Raw genomic sequence first — 17,532 nt, forward strand, 5'->3', positions numbered from 1 at the left:
AAGTCCAATTCACGGGTCCGTAAGGTGAAACTATGCGGTTCCCAAATGTTTCCTTTTATAAATCAATTGTGGCAGATGGTCTGACATCTTGCACTTGCACATCATAGTTATTCAATTTATGAATGCAAAAGTATGTAATCATGGTTCTATAGCTGTCGCCATTGACTGTAACGTTCTGGCCAGCATCGTTTTTAAAAAAGTAAGGATCAATTATTTCACCAACCTATAACACCCACCAAACACTCAGTTTTGTTGCTGTAAGGGTCCGGCACTCCGGCCACGCAATGAGCGACGAGCGACTGAGCGACGAGTCGCTAAGTGACGTAAAAAAAATTAGAACGTATGAAATCGTATGGAGGTGGCCACATAAACCCTAAGCGACTCAGCGATTTTGTAAGCGACAGAGTGACGTCGCTCTGCAAATCATATCTATTTTAATTTTTCAGGCGATCGCTGAGCGAGACGCACGTAGAAATAAAATGTGTACAATAAACACTGAAAGTTTAATTCCAGCTATCCAAAGCCACCCAGTGCTATGGCAGGACACCCACGAATATTACAAAAATAAAAATGTCATCGATAAAGAGTGGGAAAAAGTTGGACAGATTTGCAATTGTTCTGCTAAGTTTTATTAATTTAATCTTCAATTGAATAATTTCGAAAAATCTCTGATAATTTAAGATGTTTAGGAATTTTTTATTTTTTGTGAGTACAGGCAATGACATTTATAGCAGAATTAATACCAGAGATGTTCTGTTTTAAATCTTAATAGGTGTATATAAGCATTTACGTGACACTGGCATAAAAAACGTATTTATCAAAATATCAGACATGTGCCCTTTGCGAAATTGCATATTCAATTACAAATTGTATTTTTTGTTCAATGCCCGAATTCCCGGAAATATTGCGCAAGTTCATTTCTTGTATTCAACGCATTGCTTGAGCTTCTTTTGTAACGAAGCTGTTCTTCTTGGGTTGTTGCATTTGTTTGAGCTAATCAAAAGATGGTACTGACATACGACAATATCGCCAAAACCATTCTGGAAATCGACGAAGATTTAGATATAAATGATGAAATTCACCATAATTTTCCCTTTCACGATTTATTGGGTTGTCCACCGAATCTACGGATTCTTGATCTTCTTAAAGATCTATAAATATGAACGCGACTTTCAACTAGTAAGCTATGACGAACGGCACTTGACGATGGCATTTTTTCAATTAATCGCTCAGCGACGTGTCGTTTAGTAAATGGCCACCCATCACTCAGATTGATCGCTAAGTGACTCGTCGTTCGGTCGCTCAGTCGCTCATTGCGTGGCCGAAACCTAAGGGTGCCTCAACTTGCACTTGAGGGTTATGATCTCTCCAAATACGATTTTCAAATTATATTTGAAAGCGTTGTTCAATATAATTCTATTCATGTTCATAAGCAAAACCAAACTAACGATAATTCACTTGATAGCTGACAAAATCGCTGACAGTTAAAACAAGTGTTGCCAACTCAAAAATTACACCTGTAAAACACCCATTATTTCTAAATTATGTATTCTACAAAAACTTAAGACTTGATTAAATTAAAACGAACTTGTCGGTAAGAAAACTAGAATACTTACAGCATATTTAAATTGCGCATTAAATTCTCTATCATTGGCCCGAATTCTTCGTTCGTTGTCTGAAAAATAGATGTTAAAAAATGTAATTTAAATGTTGTTTACAGTTTGATTGGAAAGTTAAGTTATAAACACTTTTTAATATAGTAGAGGTAAATATTTTTACAGAAGAGAAACAATTACCCGAAAAATAGTAGGAATTTCGTCGTCGCCTGATCTGTGACAATCGACGTATATTTTTATCGGACATGAGATTATCGTCAGCTTGAAGACCTAATGATGTACTTTTCGAACACTTGCAATTTGAACTCTTCCAAAAACCTAATACCGATTTAAATGACAAGCTGCTGCAACATGTCCCCGCAGGTGTATTGCTTTCTTCATCTACATTCGAATCATCTTCTGTATCTCTAGCCGTTTGTACTTCATATAATATCTCAATATTACTATTTAAATTCAATTGTATATTTGTTGGTGTTGTTTTATCACTTGAATCCGAAAGTGTTTGTATATTTGATTCGGATCGGCGTTTTAATTTAATTTCTTCGCTCTTTTCCGGAGGTGTGGCTAAGCTGTATAGGCTTCTAGTTCTTAATTTGTGACTTTTTGGATTACATATGGAAGTGTATTTAGAAAAGTCTCTTCGATTACCAAAAAACTTATCTTCACTATTAGCTGGGGTTAGTGATTCTTCGTCAAAAGAATCAACTTTGCAGGTCACATGCATTTTGTTTTTGTTATTTTAATATTTGTTTTGTATTTTAGTAAAATGGGAACTTATAATTTCATTTTAAAGGAAACATTCACATGCAGTTAACGGGCTTAATGGTGCTTTAGTAAAAAATAAATAATATTTTTGAATCCATGCTGTTTTAGAAATTAAATTGATGACCATTTTACAGAATCTAACAAAATTTAACAAATATACAGTAAATGAAAATATCTGAGTGTTTTAATTTGCTGTGTAAATCTGAGTTTTTCTTTAAGGAAGAGTTGACTGAATTAAATTTTGTAATATTTTTTTTTTTCACATGACAAAAAGTAATTCTTTTCAGTTTCTACTTTGTGTTTTCTCTGCAAAATAAAAATTACTATTTCGATATCTTTTACTTAAAAGTATGGTTTTGACTTATTATTTCTTTTCCGTACCAATTGGAGAAATAAAAAAGTGAGTTTTTATGGTAACTCTGTGATGCTTAAAAGTGGTTGAGAGCAAGAAAATATAAAAGACCATTGATTTTGTGGTTTGAAATTGGTAGCGCTGGCATTTGACAATTACCAAACCCAGCTGTCATTTGAAGTGTCAAAGTATTTCTTTTTAAATACCTGGCATTAATGTTAATAGATCGCGATTATTGTTGAATAATTCAAAAATTACGTTTTTGGAAAATGTTGAGTGCTCAAGACCAAGGTGTTTTACCCTGCGAAAACATTTTCAAAGTATGTGCATCACAAACAAATTAAAACTTATTACGTTTTCTAACATAAAGTACAGGAAATATTGAAAATTATTAAAATTTTCTAAAGTAAATAATTATTCTGAATAACATTATTAACTTCCCATAGGAAGTTATTGTAATGGGTCCGATTTGTCAAATTGAAAATTTTGACATTTCTCGACGTTTCAAGGTCCCTAGAGTCCAAATAAAAGATTTTTAGAAAGATGTATGTGCGTGCGTGTGTACGTACGTTTGTACGTCCGTACGTCCGTACGTTCGCGACGTTTTTTTCGTTGTCCATAGCTCAAGAACCAGAAGAGATATTGACTTCAAATAAATTTTGTTATACAGATAATAATGCAGAAAGATGCAGAAAGGGCTCTCAAGAAAATTGCGTGGGTGGTTTTTTTACTATAGCAGTTTGAAAAAATGGTGAAAATTTTGGTTAACCCTAAATATCTTACGAACCAAAAACGCTAGAGACTTGAATTAAATTTTATATAATAGATTGTAACGTGATACCTAACAGGTATATTTTTTGAAAAAAATCAATATAACGGTTTTTTTTTAAATCAATAAAACTGAAAAAAAAAATGTGTCACCTCCAAAATTTTACGACTGAAATATGATTTTATCTCTAAAACAATTTTGTGCAACGAAGAATAATGTTTTTGACATCTGATAAAATTTTGAGAAAAATCTAATTGACAATTTTTTTATAAAAAATAAAAATCTAAAAAAAAACATTACTCAAAGTTCGTAAAAATTGAATATCGATTCAAATATCTTTTCAAAAACTTGAAATTAAGGCTTCAATTTTATTTTATCTTATAAGAAATATTGTTTTCAACATTCTGAAAAATTTTGAGAAAAATCGAATTGACAGTTTTTTTTAAAAAACTAAGAACCTAAAAAAAATAATTTATAAAATTGGTAAAAATTGATTTTTGACTCAAATATCTTTTCAAAACTTTGAGATATTGGCTTTAATTATCTTTTATCTTTCAAAAAATCTTGTTTTCAACATACAATTAAAGTTTGAAAAAAATCGAATTGATAGTTTTTTTACAAAAAATAAATACCTAAAAAAAAACAATTTATAAAAGTTGGTAAAAATTGATTTTCGACTCAAATATCTCTTTAAAAATTTTAAGTATTGGCTTTAAAGTAATGTTATCTCATAAGAAATATTGTTGGTAAAATTTTTAAAAAATCGAATTGGCAGTTTTTTTTACAAAAAATAAAACTCTAAAATAAAAACAATACTAAAACTTGGTAAAAAATTACTTTCGGCTTAAATAGCTTTTCAAAACTTATAAATATTGGCTTGAAACTTATTTTATTTCACAGAAAATATTGTTTTCGATATTCAGTAATTTTAATATAAAATCCAACAGTCCGTTTTTTCATATAAAAAATAAAATCTACAAAAAGAGTACGCAAATTTGGTAAAAATTGATACGAGTACATAAAGACAAACTTTTAAGCAAGACAAATCGACAGACGGGATGGGAAGTTATCAGTGTGGGTCGCATCCCAGCCTCTTTTTGTCTATGTTATCCACTGAGAAAAAGGTGTGGTGGCGCTATACAGCAACAATATGCATTTACATCAACTATAGTCATCATGACAGCTTGACATATGACAACGATGATGACAAGTTTAATTGGGAGATGCACAAGCATATAAAAACACAAATTATAGCGCCATTCATGCATGCATTGGAATTTCTTGTGGTCAAGAAACGATAGATTTATTTTCAATATTATTTTGTTATATTTACATAATCAATGAAAAATACTTCATTTTTTAATTTAAATATAAAAAGTGACTTTTCTTTGTTCAAATTTAAAATTAAATAAAAAACGAATGAAAATAATGAAGTATCGTTAAGATGAAAATATGTAAATGCATTGATCAATAGACAGTTTTACCAGCAATTCAAACAAGAACACTTTTGGGCATTTTTGAAAAGAAAAAGGAGACCGTCTAAACTGCACCAACTAAAGATGGATCAGTTAACTTAACATCGCCTAAAAAATCTTCTCTGCCTTAATATGTGAACGTCTAAGGCCCATCGTCAACAACCTGATAGGTCCTTATCAGTGTGATTTTAGACCAGGAAAGTCCACACTCGATCAATTATTCAAATTATGGCAGATCCTGGAAAAAAACCCACCATCTTTTCATCGATTTCAAGGGCGAATATGACAGCATCTACAGGGAGGAGCTGTATAGAGCCATGTCTACTTTTGGCATCCCTGCCAAACTCGTCCGTTTGTGCAGGATGAGCATGGAGAATTCACGCTGCTCCATAAAGGTTGGAAACAACTTAACAGAACCTTTCGATGTCAAAAAAGGTTTTGAGACAAGGTGATGCGCTGTCATGTGATTTTTTTTAACATCGTGCTTGAAAGAATAGTGCAGAGCTCACACGGCAACACTAGAGGCACTATTTTTCAAAAGTCTGTCCAATTACTAGCATATGCTGATCACATTAACATAATCGGAAGAACTCAGCGTGATGTCAATGGGTCTTTTGTGAGTATTGAGGCAGAGGCGGCAAGAATGGGTTTAACGGTTAATGAGGGAAAAAAAAGCACATACTGTCGTCAAGAAAGGACATACAACACCGACGTCTTGGTCGAAACGTCACCATCGATAGCCGTAACTTTAAGGTAGTTCAGGACTTCGTCTACCTAGGTTCCGCTGTAAATGCAAAAAACAACACCAGCGCTGAGATCAAACGCAGAATAACTCTTGCTAACCGCTGTTTCTTTGGACTAAGAAAGCAATTAAGTGGTAAAGTGCTCTCTCGAGAGCGAAGTGTCGCTATATAAGACCCTTATCATCCCCGTCCTACTATACGGTGCAGAATAGTGGACTATGACAAAAGCGGATGATAGCACCTTGGGTCGGTTCGAGAGAAAAGTTCTTCGTGTGATCTACGATCCCGTATGCATCGAAGGGGAGTGGAGAAGAAGATGGAACGACGAGCTATACGGGCTGTACAGCAACGTAGACTTAGCTAGAAGGGTAAAAGCCCAACGACTAAAATGGCAGGGTCACGTAGAGCGCAGGGAAACACCCACAAGACAGCGCAGTAGAGTAAAGGTTTTTGATATTAGGTTTGTGTGTTTTTTTTTCAAAATTAAAGTTTTGAATGAAAACTAAAAAAAATACTTTTACCCATAAATCTTTAAATAGTTACTTGCTACAAAACATTTTTAAGTGTTATAATTCATAACTTTTAAGCATTACTGTGCGCTGTTTATAAAAGTATAAACGCACGTCTAATGTAAAGCAATTCAATTCTAGAGTATTTTCTTATTTCTTATGTTATATTAATCACTCTCAATTTATACTTCTTTGAATAAAGTACAGCTTTTATAACGTTGTTAAATCGTGGACTGTCTATTCTTTAAATTCTAACATTAATGCGCAAAACGGATTACATGCATTTTGGCCTTCTTTCTTTAGCCTTTTCAAATTTAAGCCAAGTTTGTATTAAATACAAAACTAAATCAGGTGGTGCTACAGTCCGTTGTGGATTAGGACCATGGATGAATACCAAATGACAAAAATTACTCTTGAAGGATTTGTCAATTTCTCGTAATAGGCATTACCATTGCATAATATTTTTAACGTGGCACAGACAAAGATTAAATTCAAGGCCTCCAGAATGACAGTCCAACGCACTTACCATCGCTATAATTAAACAAGAAACGGTTTGAGCTTTTGCTATATCTGTTATAAGCGAGTGTTAAACCAAACGGAATGAATTAGAAAATAAGTTCAAGTGACTTTGATACACCCTGCATAGACAGTGATTACAGTTTCTTTTAATAATTCATGGAACACGTTATAATTAACAATATTTTAAAATTGCTGTTTAATATCGGCATAAATCATTTTTTCCAATGATTTCAGTATAAAAAAAATGATAGTGAGCTTAAATAAATTAAGTTGAACAATAACTCTTTTGGGAATTTTTTAATATGTTTAGTTTCCGATGAGTTAGATACTAGATTTTTTTTTAATTGACAGCACAGGTTGTTATATTTTACTCAAATATATAACATGTTATCTGTTTTCAAGTAATTGAAGAGGGCCATTACATCCACAAAAAGTCAATGTTTGGCGCGCTCTTTGATCTGTAGCTATGATTGGACCTTACTTCTTCAAAACCACGACGATGGAATGACTGTCACCGTCAATTCGGAGAGTTATGGTCATATAATAACCTGCTATTGAAGAATACTACTTGGAGAATATACACACAAATCCACCGAATATGACTTTGTTGCAAGAGACAATTTTTGGCCTCGTAATTTCTCTTCGTGGCATTATTAACTGGCCACCAAGAGCATGCGATCTGGAACCACTGGACTTTTTTGTTGCGCAAAAGACCGTTTAGAGCACTTAAAAACCAGTATTAGTCAAGTAATGGCTGAGATTCCGCCCAATGTGTGTCAAAAAGTGGCCAAACATTTCCTCATAAGAATCGATGCTTGCAACAATTCACATGGTGGTCATTTAAATGATGTAGTGTTTTACACATAATGCCAACGTTCAAATTTTATAATAAAAAAGAAATATAACGAAAAAAAAATATTGTATGTGTTTTATTAACGGTTACTTTTGAAACCACAAAATGGATCACCCAATGTTGGTTCACTTAAAATTTATAGATTTCAAAAGAAATGATGTTATACGAAAACTATTGTGTTAAAAATTATTTATTTAGAAAGATATGATAGTATTAGTAGAAAGAAGACAGTCATTCTGTTAAAGTTTTAGTGGCACGTAAAATAGAAACTCTTGCAATTGAAAAAAAATAAAATGCACGACTGGGTCGCACGAACTTGCTCCTGTATGCAAAGAGTGTATTTAAAAAGTACCTATATAAGATTTAAAAATATACCTGTAAAATACTTTTGTCTTCAAAGATATAAATGCCATTCGATTTGTCAACAAAACCGCGCTATTCATCCCAAGACACAACTCATCCTAGGACAACTCATCCCGGAAATGAAAAATACTTGTAAGCATACTTAACGAAAATAATTGTTTGTGTATTTAACTAGTTTGTTCGAAGCTTTTTCCTTTCGATAGCTTTATTTTAATTTTATATTGGAAGAACCAGGATGTAAAATAAATTATCTGAAGATAAGAAGGAGGCAGCACATGTATGTTTTAATTGTAAAGCGATCGTCTATTGGCTGTGTAGCTAGGTAGGTGTTTAAAACGAATAGGGAATAGTTAATTGGCGTACTCAGCTTTATGCAGATAGATAGATAAAGACATGTTTATGATAGTAATAAATTAATGCCATTGGTAGGTAGAAGTATACTTAATACAGTCCAATAACATTACTTCTTTCCTACAAACATGGCGCAAACATGGATTTATTACGTTCAATTTATTTTTTTCGTTAAAGCTTAAAAAAAAAAAACAAGTATATGAACAGGTACAAGAAATTGCTTTTCATGTGTTGTTTAAAGTCAGGCTCTTGGGCATTTTGGATTTATGAAGTGACATGTAAGCAGTAGTTGTAGAAGTTGTACGTAATACCTATATAGGTTAGCTATAATGTGTATACGATGAAAAAGTGATTCTAATAGAAAATGCATACACTCTTCCTGGCCCGTTTCTTTAACTTGTACTAACTATTTATTCTTTTATAGGCAAAGGCAAGTAAAATATTTGTGAAACAACCTTATTTATAAAGAATAATATTTACAAATCATAGATACAAAGGTAGGTAGCTTCTTGATAGACACTTTAAAAAAGATTGTTGATTAAATTTAATAAATAAATCATATTCGTTAATCCGATACAGTGGCGCTACACAGCCATCGTTGTATCTTTTGGATAAAAGATATGAATCTAATTAGAATGTTGTCAAAATAATGCGCTCTTTCGGGCTCATGCACAGTTAAAATAATTTAAAAAAAAACTATTTTAAGATTCAAAATTTTACCTAGAAACTAAGTTTTTCTTCATAAATTTAAATGCCATTTTTAAATCAAAAAACCCTTGATTTTTCGATTTTTTTTTGAATATCGTTAGAGCGTTTTTTTTTTAATTAATTTTTTATATACAAAAAAAATTTTAATTTTGTTCTAAAAATATTTTTGGTATGCAGGTGTTTAGTGATTGTAAATATATGTTATACATTTAAATTTTGTACAAAAATGTTAAACGGTTTTTGAGATATAAAATTTTGAAAAAAAAATCAATATTTTTTAAAAAATCCAAAACAATCAAAATCGCACTTTTGATAATCAAATATTGTTAAGTTAATATAAGAGCCTATACAAAAAAATTATTTAAATCAGTTCATAAGTTGGTGAGAAAATTAAAAAACAATATAACGGTTCTATGAGCGGTACCTTTCCTGAGCAATGCAAAAATGTGTTTTTCTTGTTAAAAGAAGTCAAATTCAAAAATAAAATTCTAGAGAAAATTAAAAAAAATCTATCGGTGTGTTTTTGAGAAAATTCGAAATATTCTTTTTTAGACTAAAAAATTTGTATGGGTTTTTTTTTACGCGAATCAAAACCTTAACTTCCAAGTTTTAACTCAATCGACCCAATGGTTTAGGTTGTAGGAGCTTGGACAGACAGACAAAACAGACTGTACAGAATCGCGGGACCCACTTATTTCGACTTCTCTTCATTGTAATATCATGTTTGATTAAAATCTCGAGTTCAAAATTTTGGCACGAATGCAAAACTTGCCATATACTCGTAGTTCCTATATGTCGCAAGTAAAAATGGGTGACCCTGTACAAACAATGTTGGTTCAGTTAAAATATATAGTCTTCAAAAGAAATTATGTTTAAAATTGTGGTAAAAACTATTTATTTAGAAACATATGATAGAAATAGTAGATAGTCTTTCTGTTAAAGTTTTAGTGGCACGTAAAAATAAAGACTCTTGCAATTGAATTCAAAAAATTCGACTGTTCACGAGGAAATTTGACAAATTATTGTTACATGCACAAAGAATGGGTTTAGTTTCAAAAATAAACAAATTCAAACGGATTTAAGAATGATTGTCAAAGAGCAAACTTTTTTGCCGCACAAATGAAGTACACTCAGTTATTTAGGCGTACACACAATTTAATTTGTTTCTCCTGAAATTAGGATTTTTAATCAGACTCCAAATGTTTATAGATTATCTTTTTTATATATTTTCCTTAATTTTCAGCTATTTTAATTAGGTTTTCGAATATTGTAATGCATTAAAATTGTTTTGTATGCAGAACTTTAATTATTTCCTACTTTTTTATAAAAATAAAACAACATATTTATAGATTTTTTTTCTATTTAATTTTCTAAAAATTGTGAATAACCTAATAAAGGGTGATTTTTTTGAGGTTAGGATTTTCATGCATTAGTATTTGACAGATCACGCGGGATTTCAGACATGGTGTCAAAGAGAAAGATGCTCAGTATGCTTTGACATTTCATCATAGATAGACTTACTAACGAGCAACGCTTGAAAATTATTGAATTTTATTACCAAAATCAGTGTTCGGTTCGAAATATGTTTCGCGCTTTACGTCCGATTTATGGTCTACATAATCGACCAAGTGAGCAAACAATTAATGCGATTGTGACCAAGTTTCGCACTCAGTTTACTTTATTGGACATTAAACCAACCACACGAATGCGTACAGTGCGTACAGAAGAGAATATTGCGTCTGTTTCTGAGAGTGTTGCTGAAGACCGTGAAATGTCGATTCGTCGCCGTTCGCAGCAATTGGGTTTGTGTTATTCGACCACATGGAAGATTTTACGCAAAGATCTTGGTGTAAAACCGTATAAAATACAGCTCGTGCAAGAACTGAAGCCGAACGATCTGCCACAACGTCGAATTTTCAGTGAATGGGCCCTAGAAAAGTTGTCAGAAAATCCGCTTTTTTATCGACAAATTTTGTTCAGCGATGAGGCTCATTTCTGGTTGAATGGCTACGTAAATAAGCAAAATTGCAGCATTTGGAGTGAAGAGCAACCAGAAGCCGTTCAAGAACTGCCCATGCATCCCGAAAAATGCACTGTTTGGTGTGGTTTGTACGCTGGTGGAATCATTGGACCGTATTTTTTCAAAGATGCTGTTGGACGCAACGTTACGGTGAATGGCGATCACTATCGTTCAATGCTAACAAACTTTTTGTTGCCAAAAATGGAAGAACTGAACTTGGTTGACATGTGGTTTCAACAAGATGGCGCTACATGCCACACAGCTCGCGATTCTATGGCCATTTTGAGGAAAAACTTCGGAGAACAATTCATCTCAAGGAATGGACCGGTAAGTTGGCCACCAAGATCATGCGATTTGACACCTTTAGACTATTTTTTGTGGGGCTACGTCAAGTCTAAAGTCTACACAAATAAGCCAGCAACTATTCCAGCTTTGGAAGACAACATTTCCGAAGAAATTCGGGCTATTCCGGCCTAAATGCTCGAAAAAGTTACCCAAAATTGGACTTTCCGAATGGACCACCTAAGACGCAGCCGCGGTCAACATTTAAATGAAATTATCTTCAAAAAGTAAATGTCATGGACCAATCTAACGTTTCAAATAAAGAATCGATGAGATTTTGCAAATTTTATGCGTTTTTTTTTTTTTTTAAGTTTTCAAGCTCTTAAAAAATCACCGTTTATTATTATTTTTTTTTTGTCACGGGTACTACTTCTTGTTAGGAATTGACCAGGAAGTAAATCTTGTCATGGAAAGTGTTTTCTCAAATTAGAATTTGTCTTAAAACTACTCGCTCACAGGAATCGTTGATAGTTGTAAATCACTGGGCCCTATTCCTCAACGGACCCTTGTGCAACGTAATTTCATTTATTTTCATATTATTTGATGATGGTTTGAAATTTCTCATATCGTCATTTACGTGCTATTTTTGGGATTGCTACAAAGAATATTATTTTTAACTTTTAAATTTCGAATGGATTGAAATCAATATTCAAATATATTAACTATATTCCAAAACCACGTGACGCATGAATTTTCAATCCTTTAATAAATATTATAATACATGTATCTATACAATATGTGTATACGTTTGAATGTTAAATTATTTAAAAGTGCGTTAACGATTCAAAAGTTTTTATTAAATTTAGATTTTTCTACTTAACTGTCGTTCGATTACAATCAAATCCCTTTGCAGTGTATCGGTTTTTTAAATCTATTTTTAACATTCAAAAAGAACCTCTTTGACAATCGCTCAATTAACAAATTACTCGCTTTAATACATGTAATACCAAACGCACCCCGATGAATCTAATTGTATTATCAAAATTGCTTGATTGATTCAATTGAAAGATATACTTTTGTCAATAAACCATCAGAAATAAAAAGATTTCACTGATTTTTTTTTCGACACTATCAACAATAAAAAGGTTTCACTGATTTTTGTCGACATTGAAAAACCATAAACCATGATATGTCGGTTTACCTTAGTCTTGAAAATATTGTGACATTGCATGCAGAGAAAATTGTTCCTTAAAACCACATTACACGCAATACCTAGTATACTCGATAGCTATTATGTAGCTCTTTTTGAAGGATATGAATGGTAGGAAAGTAGGTATAACCTCTATTGTTGCAATACATCACGAACACGAGACACTATATCATATAGTAGGTGGGTGACTTGACTATGAACTAGCCACTCTTTGAGTGGAATAAACTTTTTATTTTATTCTTCTTTTTATTGATTTTTACCATCCACAACACGACACTACGACGAGCCAGTCCCTTGAACTACTTTAGTGGTCAAGTTGTTAAATTCAATGCATTTTTCTTTTTTGTTATTTCATGTAAGGATTTTATTTTGTTTTAGATATTTTTTTGTTTTAAGTTTATTTTATAAAGATTTTGAATAAAGTAGAGGTTAAAAAAACATAGAAGCACAAGCTTTAGAAATTTGAAACTTAGATATGTGTCATTAAAATACTTCATAACTTCACACAACTGCAGATGCAAATAAACTGCAAGCATAAACATAATGCACTTGTCACATTAAGTGAATATTAAGAAAACAACAACAAAACAAAACCAGAAAATATAGGTACTCAAGAAAATTAGGATTGGGTCATCACATCACTTCCATGTCGTCATTGAAAAACACTTTCCATTTCAATTGGGAATTTTAAATAAAAAACCACAAAAAACGAATTATTTTTACAATCAACATCCGTACACACATCATATTACATAATAAAACTTAAATAAAACACTTTGCTAATAAAAAAAGAATAATTAACAGATTTTTATGTCGCAAAAACTCTTCCTTAAAAAGAAAAACTGAGGCAGGTAACACTCATGGAGTGGAGGAGGAACATAGTAAATTGTACAATGTATGTTTACTTTTGTATCGTCTTTGGAAGCAAGAACTTTTAACTATGTAAACTTCTTGGGAGATAAAAACCACAACAAAATAACTAAAAGCATTCTAATTATTTCTATGACCGACACTTCGAAGAACGACGACCGACGACCGACGGCGAACCGACGAAAAAGACGACTCAACGAACTTCTGCTTTAGCCTGCCTAGAGTAAGAGGTACATAGGTATACTGGCTAGGTTAGGTACATTCACTTTGTGCAATGAATCAGCTTTAACTTTTTGTTATTTCTTTTTTGTTGCTTTAAATTAAATTTTCTTCGTGAAGAAAAGAAAAAAAGTTATTTTTATGTTATTTGCACTTATTTGCACTTTGGATTTTGTATTCTATTAAAACGTGGATGGAAACTTTAATAAATTATTATTAATACAAAGGAAAAACAAAACTAACAACAATAAGTTAAATAAAAGAAGTTAAAAATTCTAGTGTTAAAAGTGCGAGCAAACCGAATGAAAAATAAAATTAAAATATTTTTATATTTTCTTTTTTCCTTCACTCATGACACAACATGCACATTTTGATCACATTCACAATTACGCTTTTACAATATTATATTATATATTATAGCAATAATATAGGTATGTATATGTATATGTATATGTTTAATAACAGCAAGCCAGCAGCAGCGGCAAAGGTAAAGGCGACATCGACAGCGGCTTACTCAAACAACAACAGCTGTTTACGGCAAAAGCAAAGAGTCTAATTGGAAGGACCTGCTGTCATTTGCCATTTACTATAATATGACGTCACCGTTTTGTATGCCACCACCACACCATACCACGATAAAGGTAAGAGAGTACAAAAACTAACAATAAGTGGTAAATGTAAGAACGAGTGAAGTCAGGCCAAATTTTATCGTGTGACATCATGCGGAAAATCCAACGCAAAATGAAAGCATTCAGCGATAAGACTGCTATAACTTACAACATGAAAAAAATACAAAAAAAAAAATAAAACGAAACGAAACGCGGTTAATGGTTAATTAGTTAGTTTGATGTGGCCCTTTTATGTTAGCTGTGTGGGAAAATTATAGTAGGTATAGTAACAATAGCGGTCGTCATTTTGTCGCTTGCAATTACTCATAACTTTGGGCATCTAAAGTTATCTTTTAGTAAAAACATACGCAAGGTTTAACTATTGTTTATGTCGGTATCAAAGCTTTAAATTTTATGATCGCAGCGTTTAAATAATTACAATTAACTCTGTAAAAATAGATTGAAATGTGAATTTAATTTCAGAGTATGTATTTTTTCATCAATGCTTACAAATAAATGAAAATTTGGAATATTTCGATATAATGTTGGGTGAGGTTAGGTTAAGGGATTAGGCCAAGTAGAAGTAACCAAATGGGCTTTTTGTGGATGTGGATGTTCTTTCAGAAAAGCTAAGAAAAAAGAGCCTGGGATGCGACCCCCACTGACAACTGCCCATCCCGTCTGTCGATTTGTGTTGCTTAAAAGTTTGTAATGTTGGGTTAAAAAAGTTGTCATTCAATTCAACGAATTATTCTTAAAAAAATTAAAATTATCAACAATGTTTTTCATTCAAAGAAATAGATTAGTTTGAAAATCTAGTTTTGTTAAATAGATTTTTAGTCGAAAACACATTTTTCAAATTTTAGTTTCTTAAATTTTTACAAATCCGATGAATGAAATTAATTTGAGAGACATCAAGAACCGAACATCAATTTTTAACAAATTTTCGTACTATTTTTTGTAGATTTTATTTTTTTATGAAAAAACGGACTGTTGGATTTATAAAAAAATTAAATTTTTACCAAGTTTTAGTATTGTTTTTTTATAAGGTTTTTATTTTTTTTGTAAAAAAAACTGTAAATTCGATTTTTCTCAAATTTTACTTAATGTTGACAACAATATTTTTTAAAAGATTAAAGTAACTTAAAACCAATATCTTAAAGTTTTGAAAAGATATTTGTCAAAAATCAATTTTTACCAATTTTTTTGTTTATTTTTTTTTAACTGTCAATTCGATTTTTCTCAAAATGTTTGCGAATGTTAAAAACTATATTTCTTACAAGTTCAAATTAATTGGAAGCCATAATCTCAAATTCTTTGAAAAGATATTTTCAATTTATTTCAATTTTTACCAACTTTGTGCAATGTTTTTTGTTAGGTTTTTATTTTTTATAAAAAAAGCCAACCAGATGTTAAAAACGTTATTTTTCGCTGCACAAAATTGTTTTCGAGAAAAAATCACTTTGTATTCGTAAAATTTTCGAGGTGAAACATTTTTTTCAGATTTTGTTGATTTATAAAAAAAAAACGATAAACTGGATTTTTAAAAAAAAATATACTTATTTGGTATCACGTTTCAGTTTATTATATAAATTTAATTATCAAGTCTCAAGCGTTTTTGGTTTGTAAGATATTTAGAGTTATACAAAATTGTCACCTTTTTTTTAAACTGCTATGGTAAAAAAGCACCCACGCAATTTTCATTTGAGATCCCTTTCTGAATCTTTCTGCCTTATTATCTGTATAACAAAATTTATTTGGAGTCGATATCTCTTCTGGTTCTTGAGCTATGACCGACGAAAAAAAAGTCGCGAACGTACGGACATATGGACGTACGGATGTACGAACGTACGTACACACGCACGCACAGACATCTATCTAAAAATCTTTTATTTTGACTCTAGGGACCTTGAAACGTCGAGAAAAGTCAAAATTTTCAATTTGACAAATCGGACCCATTACAATAACTTCCTATGGGAAGTTAATAAAGGAGATTTTAAAAATAGAGTTTTATTAAATAAATAATTTACTGTTTAAAATAATTATTGCAAAATGGCGGCTGTTCATTGTTTTCGTAATTACATATTTTTTTAAGGATCCGCATCCGGACCAACAGTTTCCGTAATTTTTGAATTATAATGGGTTAATGTTTTTTTGGCGAAATGCCGCACTTTTAAAGTAAAAAATGTAAAACTTCCCTTATAAACCACATCTCAATTGTTAATAACAAATAAACTGCGCTACTTTAAAATTCAACTAACTTTTAAGGAAACTGTACTATGTTCCAAATTTCAAGTCATTAGCTTAAATTACGGGCTGTAAGGCCACGTTTACTTAGCCAGAAGAGTAAAAGTCCAACGACCGGCCCGGAAAGTCTTCGAATTCACACCCACAGAACAGCGCAGTAGAGGACGACCGCGAATCAGGTGGCGCGCACAAGTGGAAAGTGACCTCACCCAACTTGGAGCACGACACTGGAGACATCTAGCTAGGGGCCGAGCTAGATGGAGAAGTTTGTTGGGTGGGGCCCTATTTCACACTGGACTGTAAAATTATAAGTTATAAGTCCGGCAAACTTAAGAAAAAGCAGTATTGAGTTAAACGTGTTTGAAGTTTTGAATGATAGAAAATCAAGAGTAATTTAATAATACCTTTAGCATATACATTTGGAAATTGAGTACTAAAAGGTTTTTTTCCCGACTTTTCTTTTGGTACAACATTTTGAGATCCTGGGGAACAATTTGAGATACAAAATACTGATTTTTAAACAATTCTAAGGTGGCCTATCTCCTACAAGCAATTAGATCGCTAAGATCATTACAGCAAAAGTCTTTTAAGTGAAGAAATTAAGAAAAACGTTTGCTCCTCTTCGCCTGATACACGCTACAGTAATTGGGTAGACAAAATGAGAAAAATACTTTTAGCCTGTCGGAATATTCATACGCCTCCATAAAACCGGTTCCAAAAATGAATCATTCTCGCAGGTAGCTCTGGAAAGGACCATTTGAAGATTAAACAAGATTTAGATTTTTAAAATATTGGGACCATTTTTAATATATGCAAAGTATTTATTTATTTGTAAGCGGAAATTCATTGATTTGTTTAAAAAAACATTATACATAAGTTCATTACTCATCTCGAAATAGATTATAAAAAGGTTTCACTTAGAACCTTTAGTTTCCGAATATAATTTTAGCTAAGGTTCTTCTTAACAATTTGTAATTGTTAAGAAGAACCTTAGTGCAAAAGTTTATATATAATTAAAGAATAAGTACGAGTAGTTGGACTGTGTATTTTTTA

General features: G+C 31.8%; 1 protein-coding gene across 2 annotated transcripts in view; it reads right to left on the minus strand.

Annotated features, from left to right (window-relative positions):
- LOC129944173 (phospholipid-transporting ATPase ID) overlaps window positions 1–17,532 on the minus strand; it is an 87,020-nt gene that overhangs the window by 31,915 nt on the left and 37,573 nt on the right. The window contains exons 1-3 of one of the 2 annotated variants that reach the window (XM_056053407.1): window positions 13,441–13,762; window positions 1,797–2,518; window positions 1,617–1,675 (exon numbers count right to left, since the gene is read on the minus strand). In XM_056053407.1, coding sequence (XP_055909382.1) covers window positions 1,617–1,675; window positions 1,797–2,340 — 603 coding nt within the window. In that variant the 5' untranslated portion in view covers window positions 2,341–2,518; window positions 13,441–13,762. Of the gene's footprint in view, window positions 1–1,616; window positions 1,676–1,796; window positions 2,519–13,440; window positions 13,763–17,532 lie in introns of those variants that run through there. The other variant, XM_056053408.1, reaches the window with a different exon arrangement.

Source organism: Eupeodes corollae, chromosome 2 (assembly GCF_945859685.1).
Source record: "Eupeodes corollae chromosome 2, idEupCoro1.1, whole genome shotgun sequence".
Lineage (NCBI taxonomy): Eukaryota > Metazoa > Arthropoda > Insecta > Diptera > Syrphidae > Eupeodes > Eupeodes corollae.